Below are 23,331 nucleotides of genomic sequence, written 5' to 3'. Positions count from 1 at the left end.
TAGTCTGCGCAGGTGGTCGTTTGTCTCACCGAATCCGCAACGAATGCAGTCCTTGTGGTCCGTCTCTTGATAGTCCTATGCTACTTAAAGGTACTGAGCCATTGGGTTGGAACGGGCGGGTTCAAAATGGTATCTGCTAATAGGCAGTCTTCGAGTTTTCCTGGAAGTGCCTTCTCCGCAATCGCAGCTCCCCACTTTCAGAGTGCACGGAGGACAGTAAACTCTCATCCCATAGCGATATCAAAAAGCCGAAGAGTGTCGAGATAGTTGACGCGACGCTAACAGAGCAGCGAGCGAAATGATTCTGTACACAATAACGAGAAGGAGTGTGATAGATCGGGCCTGCCTACGCAAGAGTAAGAATCCAACTCAGAGTTCGCGCAAACGTGGAGAAGAACGCTAATATAGCGCTATCTGAAGCCTTGGCATTATCCGAACTACGAGTCTCCTCAGCTTCACTTGCATATAGCCTAATCGTCCGTCCGATGGTCATTTGGAACCGTGTCTTATATGCAAAGGGGCCTTATAACACTGTGGTATCGTATAATCTAGAGCGCTAGTCGCTGGCCTTACTAAATCCAAGGCGTAGAACAACGTAAATATTCTGCATCTAGTGTCCTAAATTATCGTTTTCCTAACCTTACTACTCGAGCGCTGCTTGTATTGTTAATATGTGCTGGGGCGCGGGCTTCCCAGTAGTGAAAAGCTTGCCGAGTACTGGTTTTTGACTATATTTGATTCTCAGGGAGACCCCCTAAAACCCCTCGGACCCTTCGGGGGCTCTTTAAGGGCTCTCCGAGAGCTTGTATCGGAGGGGCTGTCAAAGCAAGCTCGAAATTTGATTGTTTTAGTGATATTTGATTGATTTCGAGCTTGCTTTGACAGCCCCTCCGATACAAGCTCTCGGAGAGCCCTTAAAGAGCTCCGAAGGGCTTAAGGGATTTTAAGTGGTCTAACCCTGAGAATCGAGAGAGAGATGTTATATTTCACTGAGAATCGAGAGAGACGTTGTAATTTATTTGATATACTCAGGGGGAGACCCCCTGAAACCCCCCTAACCCTCCGGGGGCTCTCCGAGGGCTCTCCGAGGGCTCCTGCCGGAGAGGCTCTTCTCGCAAGCTCGATAATTCAAGTAAAAATCTTAGTTTTTAGTATATCTTTACGGATACTTTATCAAATTTCGTCTACGCTATGCTGTTTAAAAGCGCATAGTTAACTCTATAACTCTACGTATTTAGTTTATTATTATATTTTTGATAAAAGAAAAGGAATCAAAAAAGGTAGATTTGAGGATTTTGAAGTTCTTTTCCAGCTTCCTCTTTTGGACGTACCCGTGTGCACCCGCGTTTAGATCGAAAATGAAGAAATAAGGTGTGTTTTAGACTGAAAATGATGAAATCCGATGGTCTGATTGGTCACTAGCCTCTTAGCGTAGAAGCCATTTGGGATTTCAACTCTTGAGCATTGAGAAAGCAAGCTTTCCAATTAAGCGACTTTTTGGACGCTGTAAAGATCAGTAATTATGATTATATATTGCGGTTTTACTGGAATTAAGTAGGCTACTGACTTAATATTTTATAGTCTAATTATGGCCTACGTCTGAAAATCGTTATTTTAAACGGTATCTTCTTTGCAAAAGGGTCTTATAATGCTATAGTATTTTATGTATCAATCAATTCGGTAGTGCTCCTAAGATACGTCAATAATATAGGAATAGATTCTCAACCTTGTGAATCGGAAGACTAATGAGGTCGAGCCGCCCACCGCAACTTTGACCCCCTGTGATATTTAGAATTCTCGGCCATGAAATGTTGCAGGAATTCTGCTATGACTACTTTTGCAGTGGATTTACAGTGGTTACTGTTGTCCCTCGTGGACAAGAATAGGTGAGGTGAGCGTATATGGTGCTTCCAGTCGGGCTGACCTCCCTTGATTTGACCTCTAACTCGGATCTTCATGTGGTTATGAATAAGTGCTCCGATTTGTTCCCTGCATCACGTTCCTGTTTGCTTTGACAATATGATGGTCTAAAAATACGATGTTGAGAAATTTCGTTGTTGAAAGGACTTTCTTTGCTAACGCTCATTCTGTGATTTTTAAAAGGGTCTGACCACAACTTCTTTCTCTATGGAACGCCTTTGCCGGCTCGAGTTGCTTTCGCCAACTCGCATTGGGCGGTGTTGTCCGCGCTGCAACGTGAAATGATCAGCTTCCGGTCTCATGTGGCACCAAACCGATACTTACTATCTCTGATAGATGGGAAGGTAGTATTGATTCTCGCTTGTAGTCTCTTTGATGATTCTTCTTTCCTCGATGGCAGCCAGCCATTTTTTCCACCTATTCCAGCTCCTCTCGTCGACGCCTCCCTCACCTTCATTTGGCAGCTCAAGGCCGCCTTTGTAGTGATCAAAGACTCACAATCGTACTGCCCATGGAGTCATGACAAAGTCCACAAGTGATGCTCCCTTTCCCAAGAAGAAGAAGGAATTACCGTCCATTGCATCGGAGAATTGCTTCAAAGTATCTCAGAAGTCTGACCTGTCCTTGTTCAACGAATCGGACTGGGATTGAAGGAAGCGACGGAAACTGGGTATAACACGCGTCGTAACAAAGTCGATCCAGTTCCTCACTCTGGCTCTTGAGTAAGGGTCCGCAGGGAGCAGCTTGGGTCCATGCTCTGGGTAAGTGTCTTCTAGGAACTCTAAGATGACGCTCGACTCGTAAAGTGGCTTGTTGTCATATTGAAGTGGCGGCACCAAGCCTCTCGCATTCAGTTCCAGGAGGCTCTCGGGCTTATGGTATGGATTTACTTCGATATACCGAGATGGGATACGTTTTTCTTCAAGGACTGTCCAAAAACGCTGAACTAGGGACATTTTGCGCACTTCTCGCCACGGAGTATACTGGAACGAACCAAAGGGACAGAACCAGCCGGCATAAAGCTTCACCGGCTGTGGCTCGTTGTGCTTGTTCACAAGGGTCTTGGCTGGGCCGGTAGCTTCGCCATAAAGATCGGCGTCTGGGGGAGGTGGCATTCTGACGGGGGATAAATTCTCGGTTTTTGCGCTGAGGAAATAGTAGATTGGACAGGAAAATGGACGTTGGTTTAGTCAGAGTTTCCCGAACCTGACGTAGTCTTGTCAGTTTTATTACAAAGTAATTGTAGAAGTGGCACAAGATCCACCTATGGAAAAGCATAGCGTTACCATGCACACAAACATAATCAAGCATACAGGGTGCGTTTTGCCATTCTTGACAGGTTAGGGAGCGTTAAATGATTAAGGAGTCATGTCATGACGAGCTGCCACCGCCAGACCAATGGGCAGCTCAGAGTATAAGCTTTGAAAACAGAAATTCGACTCCATCAAGAGCTCTATGCTTGCACATGATAAATCGAATACCCTCCCTGAAAGCCAAGGTTGTGCAAAGAAATGTATCAAGCCAGCGCGTCCGCCTCCCAGCCTGCTGCATCCTGTCACGGTCTTCAGGTCGAGGGGTCCTGCAGAGCCAAGTGGAAGATTCAAGCAAGGATAATAGTTTCGCCGCTCCGTTTGCTCCGATTGACCACCCCGAGGCTTGTGGCCGCGTAGCCAATCACAATGACCTTCCTCATGGAGAATTGAATAGTAGGTATCAAAACGCTTCCGATGGCCTGATGCCCGGGCAAGAACGACCTTCCGCATTAGATGTGCCGCAGATCTTGCATCCCGGATCACGGGCTACGTCGTCTCAACAGCTTATCGTTGGTGCAGAAGGAAGGTACATTCCCTCAAAGGAACAGTGCCCGCCCGTGCTATCCCCAGAGTACTCCACTGTGTTGTCAAGGCCTGAGCGTATATAGGTAGGGTCGTAGAGTCGAGCTCTTCACTCTCTCCTTCATTGTCACCCAAATACTCTGCATCCAATCATGTTCCTTCCCACTGTGGCTATCACTTTCTCTCTCTTTGGAGCGACCCTCTCTCAGTTCGTATCTCCACCCACCAACCTAACCACTGCAACAGGATATGCAGGTTTCAAAGTTCGCTATAAGCAAGTTCCGCCAGGAATATGCGAGCAAAGATCCGACTTGAAAAGCTACGCGTCAGTGGAATCTTTCCCAGCCATTTCTTGTTGATTCGTACTGCGTCTCAAATTGAAGATTTGTCGCATTAACGGAGCACTCATGACTCTGGTTACTTCCGGAAGGGACATACTGACTCTGACATAGGGGTTATGTAGACATTTCTCCTGACACGCATATATTCGTAAGCATGCCTGCGGAGTGGTCTTCCCCCGGCATATAAAATTATTCCGGTGCGACGACGACTTAAAAGAGCACAAATCTCGTTGGCCTTCCTTCTTCCTCTCTTGACTTGTCTCGGATAAGTCACGTTCCATGATGGAAGGGAATTCTAACCCGAAAAATGTCCAGTTTTGGTTCTTCGAGACCAGGAATGGTAACCCTACGAAAGCACCTTTGACATCTTGGTCAGGAGCCAGCTCATGTTCAACTTTCATACGCATACTAAAAACTTGAAGGATCAATGGAGGTCCCGGCAGCTCCAGCATGATAGGTCTTTTTCAGGAGCAGGGACCATGTCGTGTAAATTCGATTGGAAATGTCGTCAACAACCCATATGCATGGACTGAGGCCAGCAATATGATATTCATTGATCAACCAGCTCAGGTGGGCTTCTCGTACTCGGTGCCTGTGCCTGGTATGTATATTCGAAATTATCTCCTCCTACTTGATAACAGTATCTGGGGATCTGAATCGCAACGCATACTCGGGGGATCAAAAGGCTGGTTCGGTGTCATTTTACGCAATCTCTGATTTTAACAGAGGCTGACTGACTCCAAATGTTGCATAGGTTACATCAGCCCCGACGATGGGTCCGTTGTCCTCCTGCCGAACGGTACTTGTCCCAACGACAACATCACACAAGGCACGTGCGGGACATACTCAGATCCCAATGTCACGGACACGCCCACAACAACTTCAGCCGCAGCGCCCGCTTTCTGGGCCACTTTGCAGGGATTTATGGGGGCTTTCCCTCAATATTCGAGAGAAACCTTCCATTTTTCCACAGGTACGTATCGTCCTTTGTCCAGCCCCACCTCCGCACTGCTGACACCGAAATCTTGCCAGAGAGCTACGGTGGACACTACGGGCCGGTTTTTAATGAATACATCGAAAGTCAAAACGCTAAAGCCATCCCCGGTGCGCATAACATCAGCCTTGAGACGGTTCTTATTGGCAATGGGTGGTACAATCCTTTGATTCAGGTGAGCTCCTTGGAAACATGCTCCTAGGGACGATGAATTGAGTTATCTTGCTCAGTATCAAGCATACTATAATTTTACGGTTACTTGCCCTTCCTGAAAGCAAAAGATGAATGACTAACAAGCGGCAGGTGTATCCGGGGAACACGTACAGTCTCAGGGAATTTTTTGCCCTTGACAGGGCTCAGGATTAGTAGATGCTGATGTCGTTCAGATATGACTACTTCCCCTACAACGACACTATCGCTGCCAAGGTGTATAAGAATCTCTATGTATGTATTTTCGGTATCCGGCTTTCCTCTTTCGGACCAAGTCTTGAGTCTCCAGAGAAGTCTTAGGAGTTCCGACTTTTTAGACATGTTCCACGGCTTAATATACCCCCTTCAGGAGGGCCATACTGACTCTGAGAAAGGGAACGGGCAATTGTGTCGACCAATGTGAGCATTTTCGATGAGGTAGTAAACTTGCTACCGCTCTATGAAGTCTCAAGACAGCTCTTTGAAGGGCTTCGAATACTCTTGCTGTTTTTGTTTAGTCCTTTCAATAGTCTCATGACCCGTGTATTTTAGACTCAAGAAATACTGACGGGGATTCTAGTAAATGAATGCGCTGCCACGGGCAGCAACGTCATATGTTCGGCCGCCGACAATTACTGTGCGGATAATGTCGAGTCAATCTACGATGAGGTCTTGAATCGAGACGAGTATGATATCCGAGAACTTGAGCCTGACCCGTAAGCCATTCTAGTCATCAGCGCCAATTTGCTTACGGTCCTTGGACATCGGGAAGCCTGATGCCTTGATGAACAGTTTCCCCCCGGAGTTCTACGTGGCGTACTTGAACACGCCAATTGTGCAATCGGCCATTGGTGCATTCCAAAATTATACAGAATACTCAGCAGCGGTGGGAGATGCGTTCAATACTACAGGTGATGATGGAAGAGAAGACGGAACCGTCGCAGACATGTTGGAACTGCTGGAACAAGGTATCACGGTATGCTTGCCTACATTCTGTTTCTTAGCAAAGTCTTACTCTCAGCAGGTCATGATGTATACGGGAGATGCAGACTATAATTGTAGAGCCCACCTAAGTGTTTGCCACGGACAGTGCTAAACAACAAATAGGCAATTGGCTCGGCGGCGAGGTGGTCAGTAACGAAATAGGACAGCCGGGCTTCAATTGCAGTGGCTACACCAATGTCTTAACGTCTGATGGCATTGTTCACGGCCAAGTCAAGCAGAGCGGCGCGTTTAGTTTCGTGAGAATCTACGAGAGCGGACATGTAAGTTTGTCGAAATCCAGATTTACCCCTTGTACCAAGATTTGGGCCGGGATACATATGTCGGGAGTGTTCGGTCATAAACATGGTCCTTGGCTTAGATTCCCATCTCGATCAGGCTATGCTAATTCCAAGATCTTCATTCAGGAGGTACCATTCTATCAGCCAGAGATAGCATTGGCTATCTTTGAAAGAGCCATAGCAGGATTGGACATCGCTACGGGATTGGTCAATGCGACTAGTGACTACCGAACATTTGGCCCACCCACAAGTGACTACAGGGAGGGCAATGCCACCGTTCAATTTGAAGTCGTCAATACTAATACGACGTACAACACCACTACCAACGAGCCTAATCCGCCTTTAATGGGTCGTTTTGCAAAAAGGCAAGGCGAGCAGTTACACTACGGGAAGGTTTTAAAGCCAGTGAAGCTATGAGTGGACTGTGAAATGGGTCAGTACTTGCAAGACACAGTTGCATTACTAAAGGTCGCTCAGCGTCCGTGCGTGGCTTGGAATAGACCATGATCAGTCAGTAAGCTAGCTCGAAATCGTAGGTTTGATAGATAAAGGGGACTGAACGCCCGAGTACTTGCTTGTGTTTACTACCAAAGTGGTGAACTTTTCCCCCTCAAAAGTCCGCTTTGCGTCAAAGATTGGGGAACAATGAAGATATTCTGGCATCAGTACCCGTCCGCTCGTAGCGACATCACCAGCTTCCAGGTCCAGATCATAAGGCTAAGTGTCCGAAAGACTGAGCAACTCACGGCCGTTCAACCAACGTTCTGACTTGATCCTCGCAAAGACCAAAGATGGGTCGGCTTATTTAGCCGAGAATTCTTTGGGTTTAGGGTGAAGCCGCTTAGACTTGCCGCTTGGCAAAGGCTCAGTTCTCTTGGTCTCTGCTAGCCTTTGAGTTTGAATACTTTAGTTGCTGCTCCAAGCCATTGAATGGGCTCTCCGTCAAGCTCAACCACTAAACCATCTCAGCCGGTCAATGCGTTACGTGGTGCGTACGACGGTGAAGGGGGCCACCTTGTCTCACTTCCCACCAAGGTCGAATTACAATCCAGTTGCCAAACCATCGAGGTCTTTGTCGCTACCATTCCTCTCAAGTCCGCAAGCACAGTCTTGAAGTACGTGCTTCTGTTAGCCTCATACATGACCTGACTAATATGTAATGCAGGCTCGTCGAAGCTGCCATTCAAGATGCCGCCGCTGCGAATCTACAGCACCTGAGAAAATTGGTCAAACCTGAACATCTGCCCCCGTGTCTGAGGCGCCTCGGAGAGATCTCGGAATTTCACAACCCTGCCACTGAGCCAGCAGGCTTGCCAAGATTTCCCGGGAATTATAATAGCAGTGTACCCAACGGCTACCAGACCGCTACATTTATAGCAGTCAATGGCCATGCAGAAGCGTCGCAACAGCCTGCCTTGCATTACCTTGTCTGCCCAACATCAGTGGTGGCCGTTGAAGATCTTCACACAATCTTCTCGTCAATGGAACCTTCGCTAGGCGTCGACTTCGAGCCACATCTCCGCATCATACCAGTGCCTCTGTATCCGCCTTCTTCAGCAAAGCAAGCGAAGGACTGGAGCCAAGAATACTGGCCGACGGTGTACAAGGGTGGAAATCCATTCGGTCCACACCCTGCTCTGGTGTCCCGTGCTCTAGAAGACGTACACAGTCGCACTGGAAGATGTATGAGCCTCGCGAGGCGCGCTGGGGAGGAAGTCTCGTTGGCTGCTAAAGGAGAACCCATCGGCGCCGTCATTGTTGATCGCAGCGGAGGCGAAGACGCCTCCATCATTGCGGTAGCTGGTGATGCACGTTGGCACCATATGGACAAAGCTGAAGAGCCAGGGAGTGGGAACGTCACGGCTCATGCTGTTATGAGAGCAATTGGCATGGTAGCAAGGAAGCGACGAGCCCCGCTACACAAGGGGCTGGCTGCTGAACTTGACTCCGAGGAATCGGATCTTGACGCAGACCGTCCGCTGACTCCACTGGAGAGTGACGTGTACACTGCTTCCACAGTGGCACGCGACGGATACCTCTGCCTCGATCTGGAGCTATACATTACTCACGAACCGTGCGTCATGTGCTCGATGGCAATCTTGCACTCGAGATTTTCCAGGGTCATCTTTGGGCAACGCATGCTACGTACTGGAGGTCTTACTGCGGTCTCACAAAATAACAGTGGTTTCGACATCGAAAACGATGATCAAGGTTTGGGTTATGGTTTGTTCTGGCGACAGGAGCTAAACTGGCGCCATCTTGCATGGCAATGGCTTACCGACGATGATTTGCAAACACGTATCAGTAGCCAGGACGTACATATCTAAAGTCGAAGAGGCTGATCGAGGAGCTCATACTCTTTTATCGTTAGTTTGCCTCATCTTGCCTTGATCGACCCTTTCGCGGGACGATCGTTCAGTTCATAAGTAGACTTTTTCTTTCTCTTCACTTCTTACCCATGATAAATATGTGCAAGATGCCTGTTACGATCACATGAAGACCTGCTTCATATATGATCCTCCGAAATGTTGACCAAGATCCGTCAATGCCTCCGGTTACAGTAGCCATGAGCGTTACTGCGTGACTTCGTATTTTCAAACCTGTAGAAAGCACCCAAAATGGACTTCTATCTGTACATCTCACCCATCCAAGCCAAAGAAGTGTAAGTCCAAGCAAAGCGTCACCAACGACGATACAGCTCAACCGTCATCGCCATTGAGTTTCGACACAGCAAGACCGGACTGACTGAATGATAGCTGCACGTCCATGATGCAATGAAAGGAGTGGAGGATTTTTTTGGCATCGCTTCGTACTGTTTAATAATCCTCCTGGGGAGGACCTAGTGCAGCTCATGTGGAATGTTCCTTTTAGGCACTGGCTTAGGCTACTGCTACTGCTACTGCTGATGCAGACTAGTGAAAAGGACTCTTTTCGAGATTAGTCTTTTGTAGAATTGTCCGGCCGGCAACTCGAGCTTTCTTGCACTTTGTTGGTTTCGATGCTATCTGTGTTAGTACTCGGGCGGGCACAGTACTACAATTGTTAGTGGTAAGGGACTTTTTCGTTTCCCTGTCTCGGGATCATGCTAGCGATCAGAAATGCTAGACAGGAGATGAGGGCACTGAGGATGGTGGCAGTCGAGGAAGTCGCACGGTGTGAAGACTCGTCTTTCCTATCAGAGAATTTTGGCCTCACGAATCAGGTCAGGATCGACCCTTGGTACTTCATCGACACCAAACCAGACCTCGCAGAAATGGGCTTCATGTCGTGCTAATGCCTGAAGGGACTTACTGTCAAATTCTTTCATCTGAGAGTTGCTTTGACGGCCGGCACTAGAAACCGTGGCCCCGGATCGTGGAGTCTCAGCAATTTCTGGTTCGACAGTGCGTGATGAAGAAACTATTTGGCCTTTATCATCTACGCGGTTTTTCCTATTACCTCCGTAGAGGTAGCTGGTAGTCTGTCCCTTGGTGGTGGGATCTTCTTGGAAGGCGACCGGTGTTCCCTGTCATCTAGGCAATTTGGTCGTGGATGCTCGCTTCGACAGGTTTCGCAACATTGAAGAAAGGTGTTCTCGGATTTCATGGCAATTCAACATATGTGGCTGATATGACGTGCATCAGGCGCTCGCAGTTCAATTCCCCATGCATCGGGTCGGTCAGGGCGCAACACTGCGTATGGACCAAGTTGGCCGACGTTAGTGCAGAGATCACGCGCCCTCAGAGAGCCAGATACCGCTAGCTTAGACATCAGTATGACCATGATGCATTAGGGTTGGAAGATCCAACCATCTGCACTCAGCGTCCCATGACCAGCGCTCACACCCGTTCTTTTACTCTCTTTAACAAGTTCATCGGGAGACGAGCCTTTTTTCCTGGCTACAACTGCTGCAAGCGTCACGACAAGCCCAATTGAGTGCTGGAGAGGGCCAATATGCCAGGGGCACTGGGTTTGCCAAATGACGGTGGTCCATCTTGGTGATCCATGCCAATCAGGCAGCAGTATAGGAGGTAAGATGAGAGCAGAAAGAATTGTGATGAATTTAAGATGATAGTGAAGGTAAAATGTGTCCTACAGCTCGCGTATATACGGACTTAATTACATACGCGCTAATAATCTGTGGAAATCCGTTTTTGAGCTTTTGCCTCCAGACTTCTTGCTAGTAGTAATAGGAGTCATGGGCCCACATCCATCGGCTTGCAAGTTGCTGTCCCTTCCATGTTGGCCTCTCACATGCGGTCAAAGCTGAGCTTGCCATTTTTATGCCAACGCTTGGCTATTGCTCCCTACTCAAGCCGAGCTGGGATTTGGTACATTCGAAACCCCTAATATACGCACCCTCTTTCCTCGTTCCCTGGCCATTTCTGTCAACACATTGGCTTAGACCACTTGCTTTAGAGCTCAAGCGCTAGCCTAAGCCACGGTTTCTTGCAAGGTGTAACTCAACTGTGGGCTTCGACTTGACTCCTCAACTTCGTCTCTAGACTTAGTCTTGCGTCTCTTTTGCCGGGCCTGTCCACAGCTGTACCTATTCTAGCTCGAGCTAGAGACGGACTCTGAATATCTCCGCGCCCGACTGGGCAAAACGCAAAATATCAGGTTGGCCTTTTTTTCGATATAGGAGGTAGACGAGGCATCGCAGTGATGCAGGGTTTGTCAATCCTCGGCTTGCATCTATGGTAGAAGACAACTTTGATACGGTGCAGTGAAAAACACTCCTAAACGGCTACGGTGTTCTTTGACGAAGAAAAGCAACCAAGTCAAAAGGCTGTTACAATTCAAGGTCTCGTACTGGTCATAGTCATCATGGATACGCCAAGAAGGCCAGCATCGACGCGACATGTCGACGATATACGCCAAGCTCTGACGGTCGTAATTGATCTATGCCATACAGCTACTCGACAATCAATGGGTGACGCTTTTCTCAAGGGCATGAAGTTATGAAAGCGGCAATAGTATGCGGGACAGCAACATTCATAGCTTCGACGATACCCACATATTCAAGTTCTCAAGACTAGCTGGTCCGTCGTATAGACCTGTTACCCTAAAGCTCTCGTGTTGATCTGATGGTCGATGAACTTTCAGCTGGATTTTACAGTGATAGGTAGGAGACCTACATTTTGGGTACCGATCCATCTATAGTGTTAGCTCCTAAAAGTCGCATTGCAGTCTGTAGCTCTTAGTCTAGTACTCTCATGCCGTCAGCAACCGCTGAAAGCACGTGTCCTTCGATATCTTACTCTCTAGAGTCCGCTCAACACCCACAACACCACCTGCTCCCAGCCCAAATAATGCAGCTCTTCCTATGCCGATCCCCCTAGCCCCAAGGAAAAGGGCTTCGACCACATCTGTTCCCCTTTGATACCGCCATCTACAAGGACTTCGACCTTCTGCAAGACCGCCTGGCAGTACTTGCGTATTTCTAATAGCGTATGGATTGCAGGCGGTGCAGTATCCGCTGCCCTGCCGCCATGATTGGACAAAAGAATGCCTTTAACCTGTGGAGCATGTAGTGATGCCAGATAGGCATCCTCGTGAGTCTGAATGGCTTTGAGGAGTATTGGCAATTTCGTGTGCTCAGCAAGCCAAGGCATAGTGTTTTTCCAAGTCAAGTTGGGCGAAGTACCTGCGAACAGCGATTTACCAATACCACCTGAAGTTGCTTTGCTGGCAGAGCCTGATTGAGCTGCTGACGTGAATGGAAGGATTGACCCCACGTTTTTGGACCTTTCATCATCCTCTCGCTTGCCCGGAACAGGTGCGTCAAGTGTAAGACAGACGAATTTGATGGTCGGGATGGCGATTCTTCGAGCAAGCATATCCTCACTCTTCTTTACGATCTGTCTGGCAATACATCTGTCAGCCAAAAGCTTGTCCGGGCTCGGCATCAGCCACAATTTGCTCGGGCGTCATCGAGGCGTTGTTAGATATCATCTGGAGAGCTGTGAGACGAAAACAAGCCCGAGCGATGCCTGCTTTCCCAGCGGCACTGAGGAGCTAGACGTGAGTTGAATGTTCACTGTCGTGGAAGAATTCAGAAAAGGGAAGGAGTGGGGCGTAAGTACTCCGCCAATCTAGCCATAGCTGCCGGTGACACGAATACTGGCAAGCCAACCTTGCATCCCATGATAGTGGTGGAGGGATTACAAAGCTCACAATCAACGAATATTCGAGGCCGGAGGAGTATCGATCGGTACACTTCGTTGTTCAGACGCTTCGATATGAGGTCGTCCCCAGCACTATAGTAATAAGCCCACGCTTTTCGACTAAGTTGTTTAGTTGCAACATCTTCGATCTCGTCCAGGTTCAGTAGGCTGTCAAGGGGCGGAGCTCTATCCTCAAGGCTCTTTTCCTCCTTCTCTGCCTCCTCCCTTGTCAAGGTGTTGGGGTCAACTGTTCCCCGTCTGTCCTCGTTTGAAAGGTATTCTTCCAGCGTGCCCGGGGGATACACAGGCTACACTTGAGGTTAGAGGGAGCGGAACAAAGACAGAAAAAGCAAACACACATCGTACTCTTCAGTAGCGTTTTGGCCAGCGAGTCCCAAGATCTGTGCATTATTCAAGGGTTCGAGCATTGATGCGGAAACCTAGGCAACGTACAATCTTGCTGCCTCCTGGATGTCGTGGGAGGAAAGTTGTGACCTGATATTTGGTATGATGCGTTGATATCAGATCGAAAAGATAAACCCGGGAGGAAGGTTTACATCGTAAACGTTGCCGTAGAGAATCACCTGCCGTATCAATATAATTAGAAGGTGGTGTCTTCATGTCCAATAGGAGCACATCGTACCCAGCAGCTTTCAACGCTGGAATGCTTCCTGACTGCATTTGAAACCGGTTAGACACGCGCCCATATGCGGAGAAAGATTATAAATGCATGTCGATGACCTGAAACATGATAAAAGGGTAGTAAAGTAGGTCGACCATGATAGATGACCCACCTTCTGTCGCATCGATGACTTAAGAGTGATATAGTCTAAAAATCGAAATATGTTTTCCCTGGGGCTGCTCTACTCGTAATGACAAGTACGGATTTTCGCCACTCAACCTCAGCGGGGAACCACCTGCCCCGTTCAGCCCTATGGATTGGACTTTCTTCAAATAACGGAGTAGAGATACTCAAATCTTAAACAACAGTATTTTCCCAGACTGGAAGTGGACCAAAGCCGCAATGTTCGAGGTAGTCAGCGCTTGGTTCATCTGCTCGAGTGGTGGCTGACATTTGATAGTCCGCCAGCGACCGTTATCACCTGCGTCTTCATCGAGCAAGGAGTGCAAGTATCTCCTCGCCCCATAAAGTCGATGATCGCTAAAGAACGAAAAGGTCGTGCTGACTAGCGAGGAGATGTACGTCTGTTACTTCGGCTCCTTCGTCCTGGTTGAGACCGCGTTTTGAGTCGGTAGACACGAGGGAGCGAAGGATCTCCCGTAACATGTCTCAAGTCTCAAGACTCAATTGTATCTCAGAGGCAATGCTAACCTGGAGGACTACAGGGTGGAAGTCCGAGCGTAAGTGATTTCGAAGTCTCTCCGAATGAACATGGCAATTTATGGTACACGACCTTTTTGTGAGAACGAAAGCCAAGCTTCTTGTTTCCAAGACCTTTGCTTGAGGAAAGATACGCTAACTCGGATGATTTCAAAAGCTCTCAACGCACGTTTGAAGTAAGTCAAGCTCGTATCTATACAGGCACAGATTCTGTCGTTAAGTTTCTTTAGGGAGCCTACATTAGGTCAGCATCTCGGACCACATATCCATGGTCTCCCACTGAAGGCCTATAAGAACATCTCTGTCGCAGTTCAGCTTCGCCCTAGTCATATTGAAGATATTCACAGGTAACTCTTTCCTTCCTATCATTGCTAGGATGAGGACTGATGTAAGCATGTAGCCGAATTCTACTCAATCGTAAGCATCTCTCGGAGCGGGTTTTGCCTTTCAGTCAGTACCTTGTTCTGAATCTCGAGACATTTTGCGGGAGCAGAAGTCGGTTCTCGCTACTTGAAAGCTGCTCAGAATCGTCGCAACTCTTCAAACCATGTCATGGGGTAGTAATGCTTACTCCGGCGTTGGGGATAGGGTGCCCTGTTCGCAGTGTACGGCGCCGGCATTCTTCTAATTTCGCTTTTCCGCCGACAACAGGGAAATCAACAGTTTTTCTCCGAAATTGGAGACCACGGGCTGAACCAGAAAAGATTCAAAACCAGCGGGAACGTTGTCGTGGTGCTGACTGCGTTGTCGGTAGCGGCGTATACAATCCTGCTGGTTCTCACCTTGAAACTTCCCGCATAAGCAGCCAGCACCAGCAGGGCTTTTCGAGAGAAGATTCGGACTCTCGGTGACCGAGAGGCTGGTCGGGCGGTCTTACTCCGGCTCGCTAATGATAAGTGGCCGACCCAGGGATTGTTCGGCAAGCAGGGCAGCGGGAATGCGAGTAAGGGTACATTAGTACAATAGCGAGCGTTTATGCGGGGCGCGTGTCCCCAAAAACGCAGCAGATTGGACGGCGATCCATGGAAAATTGCGGATAGGAACAACGATTCAAATCATGACACATGACAAATCTCATGAGCTGCAATAGAGAAACGAAATCTGAAAATTCCCGTAAATCATATAGGTACCGACCTGTTTAAAATCATCCCTTCGGCTAGGTAATAATTAACATCGCAATTGACTTGCAGACCGCAAAAGAGCGAAAGAGGAGATGATCTAAAAGGGCACATCGGGCGCTAGAGCTTCCCCCTGGGCCTTGGCTCGCCTTGCCGAACAGCCACTGCGATCATTCCGCCAACCAAACGACTTGAGCAGTAGTTGAGCTTCAATCTAAAGACGTGGCTGGGAAAAGTAATCCTAACCTATCCTTTGAACGACAGAGCATACGACAACACTTTCATGAGCAACTCTGCTCTAGATAAAGTCGCCCAAAAGCCCACTGGTCAACATTCTAAGCCCAAAGCTTCGGCTTGGGCAAGTCGCACGGACTCACGGCACCCCAGCCCCTTGCTTGAGCTGATTAGAGATGCCACTGTTGGGCAATGGCGAGTATAGAGAGCCTGTTCCGTTCCACGACCGCCTCTCAGAAGCAAAGGAGATTTCCCCCCACATCCCTCCTCATCGCAAACAGAGCCAACATTCAGTCTTCGCCAAGAGTACGTATTTCCGAATTCGTATCTCCCCTTTTGGACCAAATTTAAAGATTTGAGACTTGTCTTGAGAGTCTTCACTCTCAAAATTGTTCCAAGGCCCGATGTTCCCGTTCATGTAGGCAATGCTGACGGGGAAATTGTCATCTAGCTGCCATCATGAGTCATTTCTCCACCCCTAGCTCGGACGGCGCAAGGACACCCGACGAGAACGAGTTGTTGAAAGAAAAGGAGAAATTTAACAAAGCGTTCGGCGCACCTGTCTCTGGAAGCAGTTTGGCAGCACCCCAACAAGGTAGCAAGCAGGGTGGTACCAACGGTTCAGCTTTGACAGACACACCATTGACTACTGCGCCGAACAGCCCCATAATGTAGGTTACACACCTTTGATGTAGGTTGAAGCCAAGTTTAGCTGACGTGTGGAAGTCCACCACGGCGAAGAGACTCCGGAACCTCCACACCAGCCTCACGCCAACGGCCTACTACTTTGGATATCCCCGGCCTGACAAAATCGAGTGTGTCACCTGACGGTAGAATTGCCCAGAGAGACGTTGGTTCTAAACTGGTCATCGTTATGGTAGGCCTACCAGCTAGGGGAAAGAGCTATGTAACCAAGAAAATTGCTCGGTATCTTAATTGGCTTCAGCATGACACACGGATATTCAACGTCGGCGAAAGGAGGCGTGTCGCAGCTGGAGAACTTGGTTCGAATGGACCTCCAGGCATTTCCAGGACTCAGCGACCCTTACAGAGTATCAGTCTCACTACGAGATCATCAAATGGGTTCTTGACCGATGGAAACTCCAAAACCGCTATTACGCCCTCTATGAAAATATTGATCAATGGTGAACCTCCACCCCTTGAAATGCTTCCTTCACCGGCATTGGACCTGGCAGAAGAGGCGAATTCCCGCGACTCGACCTTGGATATTGTGTCCAACAGCAACACTCAGGATGGAAGACTGGCGCCTAAGGCGGTAGCGCCTTCGCTGCACAGGACTGAATCGATGGAAAAGATTCACGACGCATCATTTTTTGACCCCAATAATGAACAGGCAGCACACATCCGAGACGAAATAGCAATGGCAACGCTGGACGAACTCCTGGACTACATCCTCGATCAGGGGGGCTCAGTGGGGATTTTTGACGCGACCAATAGTACGCTCGAAAGGCGAAAGCTCGTGATGGAGAGAATCAGAGAGCGGGCTGGTCCTGAACTTGGAGTGTTGTTTCTCGAATCTCTTTGTGTCGACGAACAATTGTTGGAGTCCAACATGCGTCTGAAGCTGAGCGGTACGTCCGTTCCCAGCTTTGGCCTTTTCTAGCCGGTCCATTTCTGTGTCTGGAAGGTAATGCTGACTCACAAATCGGCATTAGGTCCGGACTACCGAGACCAAGATCCTCTTGTAGCATTGGACGACTTCAAAAAGCGGGTGGCCTTGTACCAGTCAAAGTATGTTCCCCTCGGGGAATACGAAGAGAAAAACAACACGCCCTACGTTCAAATGATAGATGTGGGACGGAAGGTAGTCTCTCATCAGATTCGAGGGTATGTAGTTTCGTATGTCGTTTCCGGGGGGGTGCGCGGTCCGATTCAGACCTCACTCGGAGCCGTGAGCTACGTTTTTGAGAGCAGAGAAGGGGCTTCTTTCCCCAACTTTGCTTTCTAGATTTGTTTCACAAGTCGACATGATGTCTTGAATAGGATGTGCTGACTCCGAAGGGGTTAGTTTTCTATCAGCACAGACCGTTTATTACCTTCTGAACTTCAACCTTGCGCCCCGACAGATTTGGATCACCAGGCATGGGGAGTCCGTCGACAACGTCAACGGCAGGATCGGTGGAGATTCTGACTTGAGTGAGAGGGGCATTGCATACGCAAAAGCCCTGACAATGTTCATCAAAGATCAACGTCAAGCCTGGGATGTACATCAGCGCGACAAGGCCCTTTCAACTCACTTTCCGCCCTTGCCAGGCGATACCACTCCTCCAAACCCGGAATACAACCATGGGGACCCTGACGACAGCAGCGAATCTCCTAAGAGCTTCTGCGTGTGGACGTCAATGCTCAAACGGAGCATCCAGACAGCCCAGTTCTTTGACGAAGACGATTATGACACGAAGCAATTCAAGATGCTTGACGAGCTCAACGCTGGGACCATGGAAGGACTGACGTATGAGGAGATCCGTACCAAGCACAACGAAGAATTTCGGCTTCGACAGAGGGATAAAATGCATTATCGATGTAGGTATATCCGTTGCTGTTTCTTCCACTTTCCGGGACCACCCCTTTCTTTTGACTTATGAGGCTGCCTCATGGTTCTTGTTTGTACCTTGAAGATGACGAGCTGACGCCAGAATTTTCGCAGACCCTGGTGCAGGCGGGGAAGGATACCTCGATATTATCAATCGATTGCGGGCTGTTATCGTCGAGGTCGAGAGGTAAGAGGCCTCAAGTCTCCTCTCTGTTTATGAGATCTGGATTCCTAATTGCCAGCGACAGGATGACGGATCACGTTTTGCTTGTCGGGCATCGGTCTGTCGCTCGAGTACTTTTGGCTTACTTCAAGGGTCTTAAGAGGGAGGACGTGGCGGATCTCGATGTCCCGCTGGGCATGCTGTACATGCTTGAGCCGGTAAGAACCGATATACAACATATCTGGACCCATGTTAATGCTGGTTATAGAAGCCCTATGGTGTTGAATTCCGGGCCTATCGTTACGACGAATTGAGAGATTGTTTCTTTGAAGTACACGATTATCAACTACAGAGGGCGACCTCTCATCTCTCGAATTGAGTGCTTGGGTAGTTGCATTCTGAGCAAGGTGTTTCGGCGTTCCATGACACCTCATACCCACAGGATCTGGCTTTTTCTGTACCATTATGTAATGGATTCCGGTTCTGCATTGAACGATACCTGGTGGGTCCGTAGATTAGTATAAGATCTATAGTCTTCCCCCTATCGTTCCGAGAGCCTTCACGCCGCAACTTTATGGCGCGGTAACGAAGCTCCAGGAAGTGAAAACGGTCAGCCACCCAAAAGCGGAATCCGAAAATGAGAATCTATTCCTGACATTTGTAAAACGGTCGAGGCATCATAGGCTAATAGTCTAATACGATAATACCATTAACGACAACAAGACATGTTTTCCTGCAGAGCCGCGGGCCGCGCTTAATGCGCCAGGAACTACTTGCTCTACATTGAAGTCCGAACGGTTTCTCGAAAAGAATTTCTTATTTATGATTGTTATGATACGCGGTAGCCACCTTTGAAATTTTTGCTCTGCCACAACAAGACTCACCTCTTGACTCAAAACAACTAGAGATCTAGGCAATACGAGTATCAGATTGAAATCTGGTCAATCTACCCTCATAGTGTTCTCATCCCCCCTCCCTCCATAGCTGTAAAGGGCAATATTGCTACGTCTTTCTGGACAGCTACAGGGTTAAGTGTCTCATGGATTCGTGATCGCGTCTGGCACTGGAGCTCTCCCCTCACTACTCCCAACACCTTCAGACGAATCGCTATCAACAGAATGGACGACACGGCTTCTATAAAGTCTGCTTCCCAGGCTGGGACTTCGGCTTCTAATGGAACGAAGAGAAAACGGTCGGCAGATCCCAAGTTCTACGCAGTACGCGTTGGCTACCAACCAGGCATTTACCACACCTGGAAAGACTGCCTAGAGCAGGTGAAAGGTTTCAAGAAGGCGATGTGTAAGTAAGCTGAGAGCTAAGAGTTGGTGGCCAGTCTGGCTCACGATACCATAACAGTCAAATCATTTCCCACTTTGACTGACGCCGAGCGCTTCGTTGCTGGCGAGAATCCGGTCCATGGAAATCATTCTGGTTTATCGCCTTCATCCAAATTTTACGCTGTGAAAAAGGGGAGGGTACCTGGAATCTACACAGATTGGCCATCCGCACAAGAACAGATTACCGGATGGCAGAAACCAAAGCACAGATGTTTCACGACCCGTGCTGAAGCGCAAAGTTTCTTGGAGGAAGACGAAAGACGAGCGTCGGACAGTCCAGCAGTTGAAATGGATGGTGTTTCCGTAACTCATCTCGCCGCCGACGTGCCGATCGAACCAGAATTCCAACCGCCGGTGAACAAGAAAGCCAAGAAAGGCGCATATGGTACGAAGACATGGGTCCCAGAGTACAATGAGGCGGACTACGAGCCCGGTACCGCGCCTTTGCCTCCAGATACTGAGGATGGGTTCGATTCTAACATTTTTCTGGATGCTGAGACCGGCAAGATGTTGTACAAGACACAAGAGCAGCGCCAGGTCACCAAGCCACGGCCGTCAGGGGTATCTCAGACCGAACCAATACGCATACATACAGATGGTAGCTCTTTAGGAAATGGTACGGCAGGGGCTTTTGCTGGTATTGGGGTCTATTTCGGTCCCGGCGACAAGAGGTTCGTTTTCTGGACAGGAGAGACATTACTAGCTTTTCGCTGATGGTCTCTGTGACAGGAATGTTTCCGAGACTCTACCAGGATCCAGGCAAACCAACCAACGTGCTGAGCTCACTGCAATCTTGAAAGCGCTCGAAATCGTCCCCAGAAATCGACACGTCTTAATCATCACCGACAGCCGGTATGCAATAGATTGCGTCACCACATGGTATATCAATTGGCGTAAGAATGGATGGAAGACATCAGCCGGCAAAGCGGTTGAGAACAAGGACATTGTTGAGAACGTTCTTGTAAAGATAGAGGAGCGAAACAAGCTGCACGTTCAGACCAACTTTGAATGGATCAAGGGGCATGCAAATCATCCTGGCAACGTTGAAGCTGATAAGCTCGCAGTTGATGGGGCAAGGAAGGGGCCAGCATCATAGTACGGGCTGATATGCTATGGTCGAAGTACTTGGAAGAATATCTCGTGATTGATGGTGCAGTGTCCATGGCATTATGTAGCCTTGCGTTTCTGAGGCAATCATGCTTTACGGCGCCTCGAAGCCACGGCTTCAGAATTGCATCTGGTAAGATACATCGAATTCTCGCCGAGCAAAGTGACGGCAAAGGCTCATATGAAGATGGTACACAACCGCGGGGCGTTGCGACGAAAACGACAGTCATAGCGGCAGAGTCCTCTGAAGGATTTGAAATATGCAGTACCATAGATGTAACACTGTCCCATCTCAGTAGGTGAGTGCTTACTCAAACTCGACCTGCAGCTTAAAGCACGCTAAGGAATCCGATAAGATAAGCCCTATCAAAATGAGCCAACGTCCTTCTGCATGTCTCCTCAAACTCTCTCCTCTCTCCAAGATAGTTAGTCGTACATCCTCTCATTTAATTGGCATGCGGTATCCAAACAATGCAATAACATTGGCTCCTCGGCCGTCTCTTCCGGCCATATGACCTCATTGAAGAACGTTCAGACTGGTTACTGCCCGCGGTACCGTTTCCTTTTATTCTCTTGGATGTCTTTCCCAACTCACGTACCTCGTGTTAAGGTAGCTTGCCCGAATCGCAAGGCGATTACTACATAGTGGACATCCTGCAAACATCAACCAGCATGCCTACTCTTGCTCTTTCGAATTTCAATATCGTGTTGGCAGTCTTGGGAGGTTTCATTACTTTATTGTAAATATTTTGCTCCTTTCCTCGCCTACCAATATGATGTGAGCATCTTACTAGTACTGACAAAATCGTAGTGGTCTGGTCTCTTACCTCTTCAAAGAGCAATTTTATCTATCTGAAGCCTGTCAGTAACCCTATAAACTGCTCCTAGAAGCCGGGAATTGGCGCTGAACAATATAGTGATATCGCTGCTCGCGGGGATCGTCTTCTCGCCGCATGCCACTAGTTTTATCAAGCCCCTGCAGTATGCCTCTGGATCACAGGAGAACCTTGATACAATTACCCTGTACTTCACTCGGCTCGTTCTCGGAGTGCAATTGGTACTGGCAGGGGTCCAACTTCCAAGCAAATATCTGTTGACAGAATGGAAAAGCCTGGCGCTCCTATTGGGACCTGGAATGGCATTCATGTGGCTCTGCAGCAGTCTGCTTATCTGGGGGTTGGTTCCAAATTTGGATTTCCTCCATGCCCTCGCCGTGGGCGCTTGCGTGACACCCACAGATCCCGTGCTTTCAAATTCCATTGTAAAAGGCAAATTCGCAGATAAAAACATTCCCAAGGACCTGCAAAAAATTATAATTGCAGAATCTGGCGCCAACGACGGGCTAGGATACCCATTTCTATTCTTTTCATTGTATCTTATCAAGTACATTGGTTCAGGAGATGCCGGGCAGCCAGGAGGGGTTAGGCTAGCCATGGGTGACTGGTTTGGAGAGACCTGGGGCTACACTATCCTACTGAGCGTTGTGTACGGGGCAACTGTAGGCTGGATTGCCAAAGAATTACTCCAATGGGCAAAAGACAAAAAGTTCGTGGACAGGGAGAGCTTCCTAGTATTCGCCATTACCTTGGCTCTTTTCATTGTTGGCACGTGTGGAATGATCGGCACCGACGATGTTTTAGCCTGTTTCATTGCCGGCAACGCCTTTACGATTGATGATTGGTTCCGCCTGGAGACGTTGGACGATTCTCTTCAGCCTACGATAGACATGCTACTCAACCTCTCCATCTTCATGTGGTTCGGGGCGGTCTGTCCATGGGGTAGCTTCCTTCGCAACGACGTTGTTCCAATCTATCGACTCATCGTCCTTGGTATTCTCATCCTACTTTTTCGCCGTCTACCAATCATTTTTGCCTTGCACACATTCCAGTGGTCGAAGATATGGCAGATCGAGCAAAAGCAGCAAGCTCTATTCGTGGGGTTCTTTGGCCCCATTGGTGTCAGTGCTGTCTTCTATTTGTACGTAAGTCTCGGGTTTCTACGGCAAATTACCGTGGATGGCGTGATACGGGCAGATGCGGAGAGGTTGGAGGATGTGTTCACTGTGGTCATCTGGTTTTTAGCCATCTGCAGCATAGTGAGAGGAAATCCGCCCTTCCCATTGGTATGTGTCCCACTAACCATGTCCAAAGATCGTCCATGGACTGAGCGTTCCGCTTGGAAAATTAGGCTACCATTTACCTCGAACGCTTTCAAGTGCGATTGCATCAAGATCCATTAGTCAGGATCCAGAAGAGCCACGTCCACCTTTTCGCGTCCATGAGCAAATCCAGAATCGACCACAGCTGAACTATCAGAGTAATCGTTCACGAAACAGCCCGCGTACGCGAGAAGAGCCGCCCAGGCCTGTCTTTCGTATTGGAGGGTCCATCATCAAATCCACGACGTTTGAAAATGGTGTTGGGCTTCAGACTATCGATGCAGCCAAAGAAAGAATCCACTACAATGTCGACTCGCCCGAGTTGATCCACAGTCGTGATGGTAGTGTAGACGGTGGGCACACTATTCGCTCCGAATAGGTTGCGTTGAAGACGTTGATTGGGTTGGCTCTGTCCAATTTCACCGTTGGATTAGAGTGAGCATTGAGATCTCGAACAATTCGAGCTAGAAGTCGAGGACCAGGAAACCTCACTTAGCTGAATGTTCGGGAATGTACTGAGGACATACCGCAGAATAACGTCCCAATACTACCAAGACAAGCCCAGCGTTGTTGACAATATTTCTCCTGGCGCAGGAGTCGTACCATTCGG

General features: G+C 48.6%; 9 protein-coding genes across 9 annotated transcripts; 6 read left to right on the top strand and 3 right to left on the bottom strand.

Annotated features, from left to right (window-relative positions):
- Window positions 1–2,525: 2,525 nt before the first annotated feature.
- HO173_004111 (uncharacterized protein) lies at window positions 2,526–3,035 on the bottom strand (the record flags this gene model as incomplete). Its single annotated transcript, XM_037306035.1, has 1 exon — window positions 2,526–3,035. One exon carries the CDS (start codon window positions 3,033–3,035, stop codon window positions 2,526–2,528), a length of 510 nt encoding a protein of 169 aa, XP_037167228.1.
- Window positions 3,036–3,907: 872 nt separating this feature from the next.
- HO173_004110 (uncharacterized protein) lies at window positions 3,908–6,979 on the top strand (the record flags this gene model as incomplete). Its single annotated transcript, XM_037306034.1, has 15 exons — window positions 3,908–4,080; window positions 4,208–4,244; window positions 4,412–4,467; window positions 4,519–4,697; window positions 4,851–5,069; window positions 5,129–5,265; window positions 5,321–5,344; window positions 5,394–5,410; window positions 5,477–5,534; window positions 5,675–5,699; window positions 5,860–5,995; window positions 6,072–6,255; window positions 6,304–6,337; window positions 6,387–6,544; window positions 6,689–6,979. The coding sequence occupies 15 exons, from the start codon at window positions 3,908–3,910 to the stop codon at window positions 6,977–6,979; spliced, it is 1,728 nt and encodes a 575-aa protein (XP_037167227.1).
- Window positions 6,980–6,991: 12 nt separating this feature from the next.
- On the top strand, window positions 6,992–8,889 carry HO173_004109 (uncharacterized protein; the record flags this gene model as incomplete). The annotated part of the gene is made up of 3 exons (XM_037306033.1): window positions 6,992–6,995; window positions 7,671–7,677; window positions 7,728–8,889. The coding sequence occupies 3 exons, from the start codon at window positions 6,992–6,994 to the stop codon at window positions 8,887–8,889; spliced, it is 1,173 nt and encodes a 390-aa protein (XP_037167226.1).
- Window positions 8,890–10,153: 1,264 nt separating this feature from the next.
- HO173_004108 (uncharacterized protein) lies at window positions 10,154–10,324 on the bottom strand (the record flags this gene model as incomplete). Its single annotated transcript, XM_037306032.1, has 1 exon — window positions 10,154–10,324. The coding sequence occupies one exon, from the start codon at window positions 10,322–10,324 to the stop codon at window positions 10,154–10,156; it is 171 nt and encodes a 56-aa protein (XP_037167225.1).
- A 1,541-nt stretch (window positions 10,325–11,865) lies between these two features.
- Window positions 11,866–13,136, bottom strand: HO173_004107 (uncharacterized protein; the record flags this gene model as incomplete). Its single annotated transcript, XM_037306031.1, has 4 exons — window positions 11,866–12,402; window positions 12,458–12,551; window positions 12,628–13,016; window positions 13,068–13,136. The coding sequence occupies 4 exons, from the start codon at window positions 13,134–13,136 to the stop codon at window positions 11,866–11,868; spliced, it is 1,089 nt and encodes a 362-aa protein (XP_037167224.1).
- Window positions 13,137–13,732: 596 nt separating this feature from the next.
- Window positions 13,733–14,851, top strand: HO173_004106 (uncharacterized protein; the record flags this gene model as incomplete). The annotated part of the gene is made up of 9 exons (XM_037306030.1): window positions 13,733–13,741; window positions 13,791–13,835; window positions 13,886–13,908; window positions 14,056–14,070; window positions 14,208–14,226; window positions 14,281–14,294; window positions 14,345–14,397; window positions 14,451–14,467; window positions 14,639–14,851. 9 exons carry the CDS (start codon window positions 13,733–13,735, stop codon window positions 14,849–14,851), a joined length of 408 nt encoding a protein of 135 aa, XP_037167223.1.
- A 727-nt stretch (window positions 14,852–15,578) lies between these two features.
- Window positions 15,579–18,498, top strand: HO173_004105 (uncharacterized protein; the record flags this gene model as incomplete). Its single annotated transcript, XM_037306029.1, has 8 exons — window positions 15,579–15,708; window positions 15,854–16,073; window positions 16,129–16,994; window positions 17,079–17,250; window positions 17,432–17,946; window positions 18,071–18,143; window positions 18,205–18,337; window positions 18,388–18,498. The coding sequence occupies 8 exons, from the start codon at window positions 15,579–15,581 to the stop codon at window positions 18,496–18,498; spliced, it is 2,220 nt and encodes a 739-aa protein (XP_037167222.1).
- A 739-nt stretch (window positions 18,499–19,237) lies between these two features.
- Window positions 19,238–20,552, top strand: HO173_004104 (uncharacterized protein; the record flags this gene model as incomplete). Its single annotated transcript, XM_037306028.1, has 3 exons — window positions 19,238–19,418; window positions 19,476–20,127; window positions 20,186–20,552. 3 exons carry the CDS (start codon window positions 19,238–19,240, stop codon window positions 20,550–20,552), a joined length of 1,200 nt encoding a protein of 399 aa, XP_037167221.1.
- A 683-nt stretch (window positions 20,553–21,235) lies between these two features.
- Window positions 21,236–23,100, top strand: HO173_004103 (uncharacterized protein; the record flags this gene model as incomplete). Its single annotated transcript, XM_037306027.1, has 4 exons — window positions 21,236–21,303; window positions 21,375–21,424; window positions 21,481–22,658; window positions 22,714–23,100. 4 exons carry the CDS (start codon window positions 21,236–21,238, stop codon window positions 23,098–23,100), a joined length of 1,683 nt encoding a protein of 560 aa, XP_037167220.1.
- Between the last annotated feature and the right edge of the window lie 231 nt (window positions 23,101–23,331).

This window comes from Letharia columbiana, assembly GCF_014066305.1.
Source record: "Letharia columbiana isolate WasteWater2 chromosome Unknown Sc0000010_s0, whole genome shotgun sequence".
NCBI lineage: Eukaryota > Fungi > Ascomycota > Lecanoromycetes > Lecanorales > Parmeliaceae > Letharia > Letharia columbiana.
This window is presented reverse-complemented; position numbering and strand designations above follow the sequence as displayed.